Genomic DNA, 16,538 nt, shown 5'->3' on the forward strand with positions numbered 1-16,538 from the left:
AAATACAAAAAAAGGTAATGAAAAAAAGCAGAACTTTGTGAAAGATATCTTTTTTAAATACTTATTTCAATTTTTGGAAATCAAATAAAATCAAAATTCATCACTCTTCACCAAGAAATTACCATGGTAGGTACCTATTGAAAAAATAATGGCTCAAATTTTTCCCAACATGAGACTTGCACGAAACTTTTTAAACCGTACAGATCGAGGTAGATGGAAAGATCAGGCAAAAATGTATCACCTGTCAAAATTTCAAGTGCTAAAGTGTTTTTTTCGATTTTTGGTGAATTTTTGAAAGTCAAATTTAGGCCAAAAATGAGGGAAAAATCAAAATTTTACCAAATTGACCAAGAAAGCTTAAATTTGGGATATACCCTATTTTCGACATGCCTAATCGATTGGGAACTGTTTCAAACCATTTTGAGGAGTTCTGGAGCCTCCAGCGGATTTTTGAAACTCGAAATTCCCATCAAAATTTCGTTAAATTGAGTTGGAAATCCGAAATTTACTCTGCAACTAACATCTTTTATAGCCTCCAACAACTTTTTGAAAATTACTGGAGCCTCCAGTAGATTTTTGAAACTTGAAATTCCCACAAAATTTCATCAAATTGAGTTGGAAAGCCGAAATTTACTCTGCAACTAACGTCTTTTGGAGCCTCCAGCAACTTTTGAAAATTACTGGAGCCTCCAGCAACTTTTGAAAATTACTGGAGCCTCCAGTACATTTTTGAAACTTGAAATTCCCACAAAATTTCATCAAAGTGAGTTGAAAAGCCGAAATTTACTCTGCAACTGACGTCTTTTGGAGCCTCCAGCAACTTTTTGAAAATTACTGGAGCCTCCAGTAGATTTTTGAAATTTGAAATTTCCCAAAATTTCATTAAACGGAGATGGAAAGCCGAAATTCACTCTGTACTCCAATTTTAACACCCTCTGAAGACGACTTTAGGTGGGTTCAAGTCATTTTGGAGCCTCCGGCGACTTTTTGAAAATTACTGGAGTCTCAACCAGATTTTTGAAACTTGAAATTCCCACAACATTTCATCAAATGGAGTTAGCAAGCTGAAATTTACTTTGCAAACTAATTTTATTACGATATGAAGTCGACTGCATGGTGGTTTCAATGGTTTTGAAGCTTCCAGCTACTTTTTGGAAATTTCAATTTTCCAAAAAAACCCCATACAACCTTTCGAAAAGTTGCTGGAGGCTCCGAAACGACTTGAAATCCACCAGTAGTCGACTTCGTAGCGTATTGAAATTAGTTTGCAGAACAAATTTCGGCTTTTCCATCTTGATTTCATGAGATTTTGGGAAATTTCAAGTTTCAAAAATCTACTGGAGGCTCCAGAACTACTCAAAACGGTTTGGAACAGTTCCCAATCGATTTGGCATTTCGAAAATAGGTATATCCCAAATGTAAGCTTTCTGGGTCAATTTGGTAAAATTTTGATTTTTTCCTCATTTTTGGCCTAAATTTGATTTTCAAAAATTAAAAATCGAAAAAAGCACTTTAGCATTTTTTTGAAATTTTGACAGGTGATAAATTTTTGCATGAACTCTCGATCTACCCCTGTACGGTTTAAAAAATTTCGCGCTAGTCTCATGTTGGAATACAAAATTTGCGGTTTCGGCTGACCGATCATTCAAAATGGCCGCCATTTTTTGTGTAGGGCCGCCTTTTTTTTTTTTTTGAGGACAAGCGCTGGAAATGTTCCTTAAGACTCCCACTTTAAGAAACAAGTTGTCTCGGAGGATCGACAGGCGGTGCAATAGATCCTTATGCGGGCTCCCCGACTATAAGAGCGCCAATTCAAATAATTCCTTCAATTCAACTTACACACATCGACAACTACTAGTTTGTCCCATTTTGGAGCCTCCAGTGATGTCTCAGTTTTCATCATGACACTTTGTTCCACTATGGAAGGGCCAAAAATCAACCTTTGCACCTAATACTTTAGTCAGTGCTTATTTTTCGACCGTTTTGAGTGATTTTCGGAAAATTCGAAGATTGTACGAGGTTCAAAAGTGAATTCTTGACCAATTCGAAGGTTACCATTTGAAAAAGTGAAAAGTAATCAAATTTTCAGAAAAGGTAGACATTCAAGTAGTAATTTTTTTTACAACAACAAATTGTCTGATGTGCCTGCAGGATCACTCGAATAGAAAACAACTTCAATTTGACCTTTTTCAAACCTCCAGGGAGTAATACCTGCTTATCTGAAAATAAAAGCACAGCATGAAAGTCAAAAACATTTTGTCAATGTTTTTCTAATCAATTATGATCGTATCTACCTAATCTGACCCTTACGATTTTATAGGTTCGAATTCGAGTTACGCATGGTCAAAAACCAAAAATGGCTGAAATAATATCCGACATATATGATCTTGCCAATCCGACTCCAGTTCCGCTCCAAGAACTATCAGCAATCACCATAAGCACCGAAATATGGCGCAATGAAGTGGATAAACATCGCCAAAGTGGACGTGTATCATTGAGAGCATTTCGTAAATCTGAAGAAAGTATCCCATTGAAAACCATACTTCCTGATTTACCATCCCAGATTTACGATATGATCGAAGAATACGTCTCGAGATTTGCATTATCGATGGATCGCTGGCTAAAAGATCAATATAATAGAGTATTTCATTTTCACTACAGTCATCAGAACTATATTTTAGAAGACTTCAATGATTTTGTTGCCGATTTCTACGGTGATATTGATTACTCGAGGACAGCTGAACGTATAATGCAATGTGATCGAGTTAGTGTCGATGTAAAGTTCAGAATCGCGTGTACATATTTTTTCGAACAGGATATCATACGAATTTGGCCATCTGTGTGTGAGAAGATCAACTCGGATGTCTATATTGAAAGATATACTTTTAGGAAAAATCCGCAAATGAATTACTGGATTTTCCGTCTGAAAAATGAATTAGATAAGGTACCAATCGTCGGCGGCGATAATGGCAATGTCGATGAAACCATGTTACATGATTCCGTGTCTTTCAGTAGACCATCGGTAGAATATTTTTGGAATCGTATACCTCCCGAGAACCGAATGCGGAAATTTCGTTCATATGACGAATCTTTTCTGCGGTTCATTTTACCAAAACTTAACGACATACAGTTTCAAGAATTAATCAACAGGCCTGCAGGTTATTCAACGATGGAACACTTATTTAAAAATCGTCGTTTCAGCAACGAACTCATTTTACGTATATGGACACGAGTCAGAGACATAATGACGGAAGATTTTTTTTGTCGGTTGATCAATTCCATGGTGCGTTATGAGACTTCTACATATGGGGAGTTCTATCAGAATCACAGGAGTATGTTGCACTTGTGTCGTGAAATATGGAACAGTGTTCCGGCTAATTTTCAACGATCGGCGATTAGACATGTTATGTTTACTGAATTGTCGTTTGGATTCGGCAATGCTGATGATAACACGCTGAGAGGCGCCGAGTTCTTATTGACTATTCTTCCAACTGCTACTCTCGAGGAGAGAAACGCATTTTGGCGTAAGTATTATGAACGAATGATTAGGTGTTGCTATCGTGGCACAGATTTACAACGAATAATGAATCTGTGCTTTGAAAACGAAACCGAAATGATTCGTTTCAAGAACACTTTTATCGTTACTCACGAAACTGTACGTCAGCTTCTAAAACCAATACTCAGAGGTGGCTGGTTCGACGAGTTGAACGACTTGATATGTTTTTGTTGTCCTGACATACAATCGAGCAAAATTTTCAAACAGAATTCTCTAAGGTCGATTTTTTTCGACCCAGGTTTTCGATTTAGCAGACGCATGGTCCGTAAACCGAAGGAATTAGATGAGTTCATCAAGAATTCTTTCAATACGATTGATGAATATATAGATTTCAAAATTCAACTTATGTCATCACCTGCGCTGCAACAAGATTTGTGTGTATTTGCCGACTGGTTTTCGGTGTTGCATGTGGAACTAGTAGAATTCCTCGATACGTTTATTTTGACGGAGGAAATCCGACTTCAAATGAAAAAACGTATGCGTGATTGTTTGGAAATCGAGTTTGTAGATGCTGATAGATGTTACCTTTTGGGTGATGCGTTATTAATGTGGTGTTTGGGAAGTGACCAGGAAGTTGAAAAGTTCAAGATGGCCCATGCTGAACAGTTCAGCAAACAAATATGTAATTTTTGAAGTCAAATATTGTACATAATGTGAATTTAATATAATGAGTAGGCTTGTAGATTGATTTATAAGTATTAATTTGCGCATTATGATGAATTGTTTTTCATTACTACCTAAGTGCTTGAGAGCGAATTATATTATTTTTTTTATTTTTCATATTATTAAACCTCTTTTGTAGGTATGTACAATCTATAATAAATTGCATCCATTTTGGAACAAATTCTTTAAAAATACTTTGAAACTGATCACTGAAAAGATAGCCCTATGGAGATGAGAGCCTAATCCCAAAAATTATCAATTTTTCTGCTCGAAACTGAGGACAGAAAAAAATGTCTCATGGGCAGTGTTGGCAAAACGAAATTATTTCGTTTCGTAAAACGTTAAAAAAACGCAAAACGAAACGAAAACGAAATGAAAACGAAACGAAATACAGACCAAGAAAATAACGTTATGACGAAAACGAAACGTTTCAAAACTTTTCGTTTTGAAAACGGATTTTCGAGAAGCAAAACGTTTTTTTCGTTTTTTTTTTTCGTTTTACCTACTTTTTCGTTTCACCTTTTTTCGTTTCGTTTCACCTTTTTTTCATTTCGTTTCATCTTTCTTTACTTTCGTTTCACCTTTTTTTCGTTTTTACTTTTTTTCCACATTTTTTTCGGTTTTTATAGTATTCTTTGCTAGTAATATGCAATGATTACTTCACAGAAGTTGTTTTAAAACTGTAGAAACGTTATTACAAGGCAAAACGTTATTGTAAGGCAAATCGTTATCATTGGGTAAAACGTTTCCATGAGGCATAACGTTATTTTAAAGCATAACGAAATGAAAACGAAAAAATTTGAGCAAAAGTAGGCAAAACGAAATAAAAACGAAATATAAAAAGGCATAACGCGAAACGTAACGAAAAAAAATCAGAGGCATAACGAAAACGAAACGAAACGAATTGCTGTTCCATTTTACATAACGTTATGAAAAACGAAACGAAATTAATTTCGTTTTGCCAACACTGCTCATGGGGCCATAATGCCATAAATAGTCGAATCTCAAAAATGAGATTTTTTGAAAAATTGAGGTAAGGTTGATGGAAGCCTGAAAGAATACCAAAGAGTAGAAAAATTGATCGCCACTAGGCTGCTTTAAATGTGTCATTTCATTAATTATTGAATGATCAATTTTGAAAGTTATTCTCGATTTGAAAGCTGAAAAATCCTTTGGCTCGAATGTTATCTTATTGTTAGAGGAATGGGTGGATTTTTTTTTAAATTTTCATAATGTAGGTGAGGCCTAATATGAGGTTGAGTAATTACAATCAATTACGAACTTTTAACTACAACACCGTAGGAATTTGGAGTGATTTTAGTGAAGGAAATTTCAACTCTGAGATTGAATAAATAGTTGAAGTACCTATGTACATAATTACCTTGTAAATAACGGAACCCTCTTCTCTGGTAACTAAATACACGAATCTACTGTAAAAAATAATCGTGTTCCTGAGTCTGAAAGGGGGGCAGGCAGAAAACAAAATAGGGCCCAATTAGTTTCCTTGAAACCAAGTGAGTGAATTTTGACTGTAAAAAGGCAAAGGAATTTTTAATGGAAGCATTTCAAGAATCCTAAAGCTATTTCAAAAAGGTCAGAAGAGGGATCGTTATAACCCAGGGCGCGATGGAAAAGACCTCTGGTGAATTTTTATATGTCATGTGCACCACTGACAAATTGCATCTATTCACTAAAAATATAAATAACTCACTGTTGGCTGAATTCCAGCATCTCTTGCAGCTTCTTTAGACTTCTTCGCGTCTTGCTCCATTATTTGGTGGATTTTAATTAAATTAAATACTCAAAACCGGCGTGTTAACTGAAAAAAAAAATATTTTCAGTCAAGGTTGTGGTTCAAAATTTGACTAGAAATTCAAAATTTAGGTTAAAGGTTACGATTAAGGTTATTCATTTTTTAAAAATAAGGTCAAGGTTCAGGTTACAGTTATTGGTGATCATTTTCCTTTGAATTCTGTTAAATTTTTTTTGAGTAATGACAAGTGAATTTTTTCACAATGGTATCAAAAGCATTTTCTATGGTGATTTAGAATAGGTACGAATACATAAATTATTTAGTGACGATTCAACTTGGAATTTTTTTGAGATTACTGATTTAGTGATTTCAAATGAAATTTCTTGTAGTAATTTTTAATAATTTTTTTTGGTGATTTTCTGAATACATTTTTGCTTATAGTGATTCAGAATTTTATTTTTTTTATTTAGCTTAGAACTTCTTGAAGTGATTTCAAATTGATTTTTTAGTGTTGAATTCTAATGGATTTTTTTTGGGATGATTGCAAATGGATTTTTGGGTACATTATTCAGTTACTTTCGTCGAATTATGTGGAAAACAGTCTGAAAACCCACATTTTTGATGCATAATAAGTAGTTGGACTTGATTTTCAGCTCTAAAATGAGTAAGCAATTGAATACCGAATATGCAGCCCATACCAAACCTGATCAGTCCTGATTATTTTCCCATTCCATGTATGATAGATGATTGAACTGATCAGATCTTATTGGATTGAGATAATAACCAGAAAAAACAGGTTGGATATATGCAGGTTTTTTTTTGTATTTTCTTCCTTGAGGGGACGCCAAATTGAAATTGCAAGTCCCTAATTTTCATACCTCCCCCCCCCATTGTGTTTTGAGAAGAAAATCGAAGTGCCTAAATTATTTTTTCATTGTTTAAAGAAAAGCTATAGATGGATAAGTATGGTGAATTTGCCCCCGAGAGCTTCAGGGTTGATGTATTTGCATGGAAGGTGGGTATCCTTAAGCATCTTCCGTCAGGAAAGTTTCAGACCCCACACCCCTCAGTTTTTGAGAACCCCTCCCCCATTCTGAAATTACAATAAAAAAAAATGTTCTCAGCCCTATGTGAACCGATTTTTTAAATTTTTTAGTATGTTGTAAACATCCGTAAGAAGTATCCCCACAAAAACGTTCACCCCCCCTCTCCCCACATTTTCCCCTCAAAATGGAGTTTTGTAGCTTTATTTACCAGTTTTAGGGATGACCATGATTCGGCACAAAAATGGGAATAGCATTTTTAAGTGTGTTTTTGACCCTTAAAAAACATAATATTTTTTCAAAAAATTTTTTTTTGGTGGGTCGTGATCAAAAATTGAAAAAACTTACAGAGGGGGTAAAAATATGATTCTCATGTAACCGATTGTTTTTGGTAAACTGGGTGTCGTTTCCATATGAATCGAACCCCCCCCCCCCCCAACACGAAAAAACGCATATGACGTCCAATTTTATGTTATCCTCATCCACACCCCTCCAGTGCCTCTGCTCTAACTTAATTTTCACTATATGTATTGACAGGGTGTCTAACACTCCTATTTATCCTATTTATCCTACTAAAGTCCTTTTTTTTGCCTATGACACCTTTTTGTCCTTTTAGTGTCCTTTTTTTCAACAATTTTATCCAAAAGTCCTTTTTTTTCAAAATGACTTCCAAATTTTCAATTTTTTCCCCTTTTTTCCGAGGGCTCATTTGTCGACTTTTTTAGAACTCGAATCACACATTTTTGGGAGCTTCTGCCCTCGCTTCGCTCGGGCTATTTGCTCTTTTTTTCCAAATAAATGACTTATTGTTTGAATTCAAGAAATGTTCAAAGTTTGAATCAGAAAAATAAACTCCTCCTTCTTTACAGAATTTTTTTATTTCTCTGCAAAACATGAAATTTTGAAAACTTTTAGCCTTGCTTCACTCGGGTTTGTTTGCGCTTCTTTTTCAAGTTTGAATTTCTTCTTTTCATTTTTTTTTTTTTTTTGAATTGGGGTGTTGAATCGTAACTTAAATTTTAAGATTTTGTAGCAAAATATAGGTAACTTATTACACAAAAAAACATCGTTTTCATACCTCTCAAAATATTGAATTTCTAAAGCTTCTGCCCTCGCTTCGCCCGGACCCGTTAGCTTTTCTTTTTCTAGTTTTAAATTTCCAAAAAAAATCATAAGTAATTCAAATTTTAAAATTTTGAAGCAAACCATAAATTATTAATTCATCACACAAACAAACTTTGTTTTTGTACTTCTCGAAATGCTGATTTTCGAAAGCTTTTGCCATCACATTGCTCGTGCCCGTTTGCTTTTTTTTCATTTTCAATTTTCAAGTGTTCAAAAACTGTCCTGTTGAAAGTCCTGCTAAAATTCCTTTGGCTGAATATTTAAATGAAAATTTTGAACCTCCCACCTTGAAAAAAAATTTGACACCCCCCCCCCCCCAACAAAAAATTCCATAAGTGATCGAAAAATGACCTGCTGAAAGTCCTACTAAAACTCCTTTTCAAGTGTTTTTTTTTCATTTTGAAATTTTGTTAGACACCCTGATTGAAAGTTCAGATATTTTCATAATGTTGGACAGGTGTCGTTGACACTGATGCTAGAGCAAAATGAATTGGATTCAGCAAATGTCAGGATCTGATCAGGTTTGATCTTGTCTGAGCAGATCATTTTCAAATCCGGTCCGATTTAAACAGGAACTCTCAGACCTACGATATCTATTCATATCTGGTCAGATCCAATCAAGTCTCTGGGACAAGATCTGATCATGTCTGAATAGATCTATCTGCTCAGAACAAACTCTGATCTGAATAAATCTTGGCAGATCTAATTAGACCTGGAGGCGTCCGGATCTGATCCGGTTTGATCTGCTCTGATCAGATCTATGTAGGTAGTTGCATCCAATCAGGTGTTTTCTATTGGATTTGATCAGGCTTGAACAGATCTTCGAGTACATAGATCGAAACTTACATCTTAATCTAGTTCGGTCAAAATAGATTTTTGTGGAATATTCGAACACGATCAGATCTGATCACATCAAATCAGTTTTCGTATCATCTGAAGCATAACAGCTTACATAATACGAATTAGGATATATTAAAATGAATAGCCATTCCACCAACTTGAAATCTACACTACATTACCTAATTACCTATTTATAATTCATTGAATTGCATTCGAGCTCAATCTCATTAGTCATTACCTACCAATTCGCCTCTGCTGCTCATCTCACAGCATTAATTCAATTATTACGATTCCAGGTTCGAATCGAAGTTGAGCCAGGTCAAAAGAAAGAAAAATGGCTGAGATATCTTCTGATGTGTTTGACATCTTGCATCCGAGTCCAGTATCGCTGAAAAAACTATCATCGATGGCTGTTAGCATCGAAACATGGCGTCATGAAGTACATAAATATCGAATGAAACGCAAATTACGTAAATTTGAACCATCCAAGTTGCACATCTCATCGAAAACCGTATTTCCTAATTTACCATCTGTGCTTTATGGTGAGATCGACAAATATGTCGCAAGATTGGGGCCTTCAATGAATGAGTGGTTGATTGCACATTATAACGAAGGATTTCATTTGCATTATAGTCATCAAAATCGTATTTTGAAAGACTTCGATAATTTCGTGTGTGATTATAATGGCACTATTGATTACTTTAAGACAGCCGAACGTATGATGCGATGCGATCGATTTGATGCGTATAAAAAATTCATCGTCGCTTGTATGTATATTTTTGAAGACGATATTAAACGATTTTGGCCACGTGTGTGTGAAAAAATCAACCTAAGTGTGATCGATTATTTCGAGAGCTCGGTATTTTATTACTGGATTTGTCGTCTCAAAAATGAATTTCATAAGATACCTTTAGGAAGGTATAATAACAATGAAACTGTCGACGAAGAAATGTTGGACAGATGCATGTACGGCAATAACAGATGCATAGAATATTTTTGGAATCGTATACCATTGGATAGAAAAATGCTAAAAGCTAAGGATCTTATGTTTTATCACGATGATTTCTTCACGAGGTACGTTTTACCAAAACTCAACGATCAACTGATCAATATACTTATCAATCAGGGAGAGGTAAGCTTGGTGGAAACTTGGATGAAAAATCACAATTACGATGAAGAGGCGATTCTACACCTATGGACGCGCTTCAAACACCTGATAAATCCGAGTACTTTCAAAAAATTGATCGTGAGCATGTGGGCTAATGCAGCTATGAGCTACAAAGGTGCATTGGATTTAAGTAATATTCATGATACCTACGTCGATAATATGACAAACATGAAGTGTATATATTTGTGTTCTGAAATCTGGAACAGTGCTCCGGATAATTTGAAACGTTCAACGGCTGACAATATTTTATTCTGTCATAGATTGTTTATAGAACTAGATTCTCTTTATAATCAATTCCATGTCGGTATCCTTCTGGCCATTCTTCCTTACGCCACTTTTGAGAATAGAAAGAAATTTTGGTGTTACTTTTGGTCTAAATTTATCAAATGTACGCCAAGTGAAAATTTGCAACGCATAATGGAACTGTGTTTTGAAACCCAAGATGAGATTTCGAAATTCAAACAAGACGTTTTGGCTAAAAGCCGCATCGTTAAACAGCTCTGTGTTTCGTATTTGAGAGATAATCGTTTCGAAAATGCAAATGATCTTGTTGATTTCTGTTGCCCCGAAATACAAACAGCCAGAAACTTGAAACAAGAATTACTGCAGTTGGCTTTTCTCAATGATCGAGATAGCAGACTAAAGCGTGACATCTCTCATAACGAACAATTTAATACATTCATCAATAGTGCTTTTGAAAATGTACAGCAGGTCTCGGATTTCAAAAACCAAATGATTTTGTCACGTTTTTCTCCAGCTAGGGGTTTTACCATCACAATCATCAAATAATTGTAAACAGCTTATCACTATATTGATTAAATATAACGACTGTATTTAATTTTTCACTGTTGCAAGTGTAAGGTAGGAATTATGATATGAATAGTACGTACAAAGATAAACTTCAATTTGTGGATCGTGATTGTAATTTTTATTTTTTTAATTTTAAATTGATCAAGCTTGAGATTACTCATGTTTATCTTGTACGTATGCAGGTGCTCCAGATTTAGAATCGTACTTATATATGTAGTAAGTAGTGTGTAGAGATACTAGTACTTTGTGTACTCAATTACTCGTAGGTATGTCTTGCTGTCAACGAGTGTAGGTATATGTACTTAAATCATCAATAAAGGCTTGTACGAAGATTTTTTTCTCATTTTTTACAATTCCTATATTAAACGATAAAAAAGTGGTGAAAGTACACAACATTAAAAATTTTCAAACCATCTAGTAGATACAGAAAAATGTTTTGGAGATGGTACCTACTTTTAGTACCTACTTGTGCATATGTGGCATAGACGATGAAATAGCATTAGCCATGCACGTACATATTAATTGTATAATTATGTAAATAACAGGTTGGTAAATGTGTTGAAGAAAAAACCAACTAGAGAGCTACCCTATGTTTTGTACATAATTACAATTACTTACTTACTTATAATTATTTAAGTTTCGCATTTCCCAACTCTAAACCTAATTGCAAAAAAAAAATATTCCCATGAGCATCCTTTCAAGATGTGTGGTTGTATTTTCAATGAAAGGTGGATTCGGTGGACTCTGAAGAAAAAAAAATAGTTTGCAACCAAAATTTGAGCTTCCTCAATTAAAAGTATACATACTATAATTATGTAAAATCCTAATGAGAGTTTGTACGCGTTTAAGTTTTTTTCAGTATTTGGTGGTTTCTGTTTGAATTTAAACTTTCTCAATATTTTTTGGAAAATTTTTGAAGAATTTGAAAACATGTTTTTTTTTTTCAAAAACTAAGTAGGTAAGTAAATATACCTATTGTGTTGCGAACTAATTAAAATTTGAGAACTTTTTTGCTTTTCGAAGTTTTGCGAATTATTTGAAATTTAGCTAAGTATTGTAAGTACTAGAAAAAATAATATTGAAATTTATTCACCATTTCAACTTTGAAATTTGATCTTTTTTTCAGAATTGAGCAGCTTCTATCATTTAAAATTTGTTACTTACAATGGTTGAGATTTTTTCAAAATTTCGACAATTTTATTTTCAAAGTGTGGAATTTTTCCAACTATATTCTTAAAATTGGTATTTTCAAAAATTAGATTTGAAAAAATTGAATGTTTTTTCAAAATTGGTATTTTTTAAATGAGACATTTTTTCAAAATGGAGTAATTTTTCAAAAATTTGGTATTTTTTTCTGAAAATATGTTTCTAGCAACTTTTTTTGTTTTTTCAAAAGATTGTTCTTTTTCATTCAACAGTTTCATCAAATTCAAAAAATTGAAAACTTTCAAAAGTTCGTTTTTTCCTACAGGGTGTCCACAAGCCTGGAAAACCTGGAAAACCTGGAGAATTTGGTCGGTTTGGAAAAGTCAGGGAATTTCGTAATTTTCACGCAAAATCCCTGGAATTTTGAAAAAACGATCAATTGCAAATTTTGTACTTACATATAAGGACCTGTGATGAATGAAAAACACTATTTTTTTACTTCTCAAAAAACAAATTTTCAAAAGCTTTTGCCCTCGCTTTGCTCGGGCTTGTTTTCTTTTCCTTTTCACAACAAGATGAACATTTCTAGATAATAAAAACCAAGTTTTAAAACCAAAAAATAAACTCCTCACAAAAAAACATCGTTTTTATGCATCTCGAAGTACAAATTTACAAAAGCATTCGTCCTCGTTTGGGCCTGTTCTGTTTTCTTTGTCAAAATCAACTTCCTTTGAAAAAAATATCATTCAAATTCTGAAATTTTAAAAGCCAAAAAAACTACTTGTCCTCGCATGAAAAAACCTCGTTTTTATGCCTCTCGAAATGCAAATTTTCAGAAGCTTTCGCTCGAGCCTGTTCTCTTTTCTTTTTCAAAAGTAACATCTTTCAAAAAAACATCATTCCAATATTAAAATTTAAGAAACCAAAAAATAAACTCTTTGCATTGAAAAAACCTCGTTTTTAGGCATCTCGAAATGAAAATTTTCAAACGTTCTAGCACTCGCTTCGCTCGGGCCAATTTGTTTCTCGTTTTGAAAACAACAAATTTCACATTTTCAGACCTCCAAAAATCCAAAAAACAGAAGAAAAATTTTCAGAAGTCATTCATAGGAATATTGTATTAATTTGTCAAAATTGATGCATGTTTTATTTATTTATTTTTAATTTAAAAAGTTGATAATCGAAGCTTAGCTGTTTTTTATATCCAAAGATGTATCCAGTTCGAAGAGAGGCTTATAAAATAAAATTACACCCCCCCCCCCAATCTTATTTAATTAAAGTGTGACGTAAGCATAGAAAATGAAAATAAATGGTTTGGAAAAATTGAAAAAATGGTCTGGAAAACCTGGAAAAGTCAGGGAAAATCATTTCCAGAAATGAGTGGACACCCTGTTCCTAAAAAGTGAAGCATTTTTCAAGATTTGCCATTTTTTCACATTTTTGTATTTTTTTACAAATTAGTAAAAATCTGTAAAGAAATTTATTTTTCTATCCAAAATTTGGAATTTTCACCCAAAATTTGAATTTTTTTGGAAAAAGTGATTGCCATTTTTTCAACGTTTTTTAAACACAATATGGTCATTTTGCACAAAATTTGGCATACCTATTTCCCAAGAATGAATTTTTTAAACTTTGGCAATGTTTATCAAAATGTGGCATTTTATGTATTTTATCAGTTTTTGTTCAAATGCTGTGATTTTTCGAAAATTTAACGTTCTTAAAAAAATTAATTTCTTTACAAAATGTTGCATCATTTTTCATCTTTTGAAAAAAATGACAATTTTTCAATGCTGACACTTTTTTAAAAAAAATTCTAATTCTTGAAAAAAGGAAATCATTTTTTTTTAAATTTGGTAATCTTAACAAAAATTTTGCATGTTTTTAGAACTTGATTTCTTAGTCTTGAATTCTAATGAATTTTTTTGAGATGATTACGCAAATGGTTTTTTATGTTGATCTCAAGTGCATTTGTTGTGGTGATTAGGAATAAATTATTCAATGATAATATAGTAAGAGTACATGAGTAAGCAGTTGAGCTTGATTTTCAGCTCAAAAATGAGTAATTGAATGCCGAATGGCTCTCCATGTGGACAAATGTACGTCTCCACAGAGAAGTTTGTTGTTGTAAAAAATGTTCCATTTCTGTGTATAAAAAAATCAATATTCTATGTGGATATGAGTAATCCAAAACCTCCAAAAATCTGACATGCAGTCCCCACCTCCCCACCACACCAAAAAATCAAAATCAGAATGAATAATTGCATTAGATCATATCAGGAAATTGACCACATCAAAGCAGATCTGAGTTGATATGTGATGATATTGAACAAAAAAAGTTTCGTATTATATCCGGGGAAAAGTGGGTTCTTCATTGTAATCATTGTAGACCTCCCACCGAAAAATGTGATCAGTGATCTGATCAGATCCTGATATTCTATGACCCCCATTTGATCTGATCGGTTGAGATCGGATCAGATGCAATGGGGAAGCCCTGATCAAATCTGACCAAACAAGACCCACTCCCTGGTCCAGATATTTCTAGGGAATTTTTCCTTTGGTCTTGAAAGCTATAGAATAAATCAAATACTCGTATTCAAGGGAAAATGATTTTGATCTGATCAGGTCCAAACAGATTTAATCCGATCGAAACGCTGATTTTATTAAATCTCGTCAGATCTACTGGGGTTCGGTAAATGATTGACTATGATCAGATTTTATCTGGTCTGATTAGCTATTCAGATGTGATCAGATCCAAACAAGTCTCGCTCGCAGCGTCTCTTTCATCGGATCTGATTAGGTCTAAACAGATATAATCTGATCAAGATCAGATCTGCACAAATCTAATCCGATCAAAACTCCTAAATGATCAGATTTGATAAAATCCCAGGAATATTCCAAACTGATCAAGTATGATCTGGCTCGAAAGGATCTGCCTACTCATAAATGTAGTCAGATGAAATTCGAATTACCAAATATCTGGATCTGATCAGGTTTGATCTGGTCTGATCAGATGATCAGATCGTTTTAAGATCTGATCCAATCCAAACAAGAATCACTCATTGGATTCTATCAAACTTCTCTCATCGGATCTGGTCACTGGTCAGGTCTGAACAGATGAACAGATCTAGTACGATCAAAACTGTTATCCAATTAAATCATAATCAGATCTAATTGGATCATAGAAGTATTCCTATCTGATCAGGTTCCATTTGGTTTGATAATATCTATTAGGGTGGAGCGGAAAAAATTTATAGTCTTCGATTTCGCTGAAATTGAAGTATGTTGGAGATTTTGAGTTGAAATGACCCCAAAAAAAATTTCAGTCCCCCACGTGCCCCTGCGGTGGAATTGTGGCCCCCCAAAGTAGGGTCATTTTGGAAAAAAACGCTGTTTTTTGAATTTTAAAGTATCAATAACCATTTTTTCCGAAAACGGGTAGCACTCAAAAGTTGCGATTTGAGATGACGAATCGAATGGCGTAATTGGTTTTTTGATCTGGCCCCCGCTAACCCCCCCCCCCCCCCAGTTGCGTTTGAAAAGTCGCGAATCGGCGTTTTTTTGCTATTTTAATTGAAAATACTGTCGATTTAGACTTCGAACGCGATTTTATGATTAATTATTACTTTTCAGATTGAAACAAGTGAATCTTAGCTCGTATTCCAATCTGTACCCCTCCCCCTTTCCTGAGGGCGCCCCCACCACATTAAAAACTCCCCTACCACCTTGTATATCGTTCCAACATAAAAAAATCACGGAATAAAATTTGTTTCTTGAAAAATTTTCTACATTTTGGTCCTAACAAAAATTTCATTTAGCGCTACTTTTGGGCCCCAAATTCCCAGAAACCATTTCCAAAAAAGTCAAAATCGCGTTTTTAACGTTTTTACGTAAAATTTGAAATCAAGGATCGTGGACGTGCTCGGAACTAGTTATTATTAATTTTTCTTTTCCTTCTGCCCCGCTCATACGGCCCTTTTCACCCATAACACATCAACGTTTTCAACTGATCATTTCAAAATCATTTCTCAAACCTCATTATTTTTTAAAAATCAACAAAATTATAAATGAGAAATATTTTTTTATAGCGAAGTAGGTACTTTCAATATTCGATTAAAATAATGCTGAATAAAAAAAACGGAATTTGGAGCTTAACATCATGGATCCGAATTAATGCATACCTACGAGAAGTTTGAAATTGAATTACATGTAAGTACAAGTATAATACAAAAGTGAAAAAATAGAGGATTCAAATTTCCAAAACCGGAAATGTCGGTGATAGGCCTTATTATCTTGAACGCAATTCACAATGTACTTCTAATTATTTTTTTGCGATGAATCAGTATTAAGGTATGCAATTAAAAATTATCTTTATGAAAACTGAAAAAAAAACAACATCATCCGTTCGCTCAAAATTTTAAACTCAACCGAGTGTGT

The 16,538-nt window shown here is 33.9% G+C and overlaps 1 protein-coding gene across 12 annotated transcripts in view; it reads left to right on the plus strand.

The window, feature by feature from the left end:
• LOC135848253 (uncharacterized) overlaps positions 1-16,538 on the plus strand; it is a 260,195-nt gene that overhangs the window by 84,742 nt on the left and 158,915 nt on the right. Inside the window, exon 4 of one of the 12 annotated variants that reach the window (XM_065368107.1) lies at positions 2,321-4,416. The exons of the other annotated variants lie outside the window; for them this stretch is intronic. Coding sequence (XP_065224179.1) covers positions 2,357-4,189 — 1,833 coding nt within the window. The 5' untranslated portion in view covers positions 2,321-2,356 and the 3' untranslated portion in view covers positions 4,190-4,416. Of the gene's footprint in view, positions 1-2,320; positions 4,417-16,538 lie in introns of those variants that run through there. 12 annotated transcript variants of the gene reach the window in all.

Source organism: Planococcus citri, chromosome 5 (genome assembly GCF_950023065.1).
Source record: "Planococcus citri chromosome 5, ihPlaCitr1.1, whole genome shotgun sequence".
In the NCBI taxonomy this organism is placed as follows: Eukaryota; Metazoa; Arthropoda; class Insecta; order Hemiptera; family Pseudococcidae; genus Planococcus; species Planococcus citri.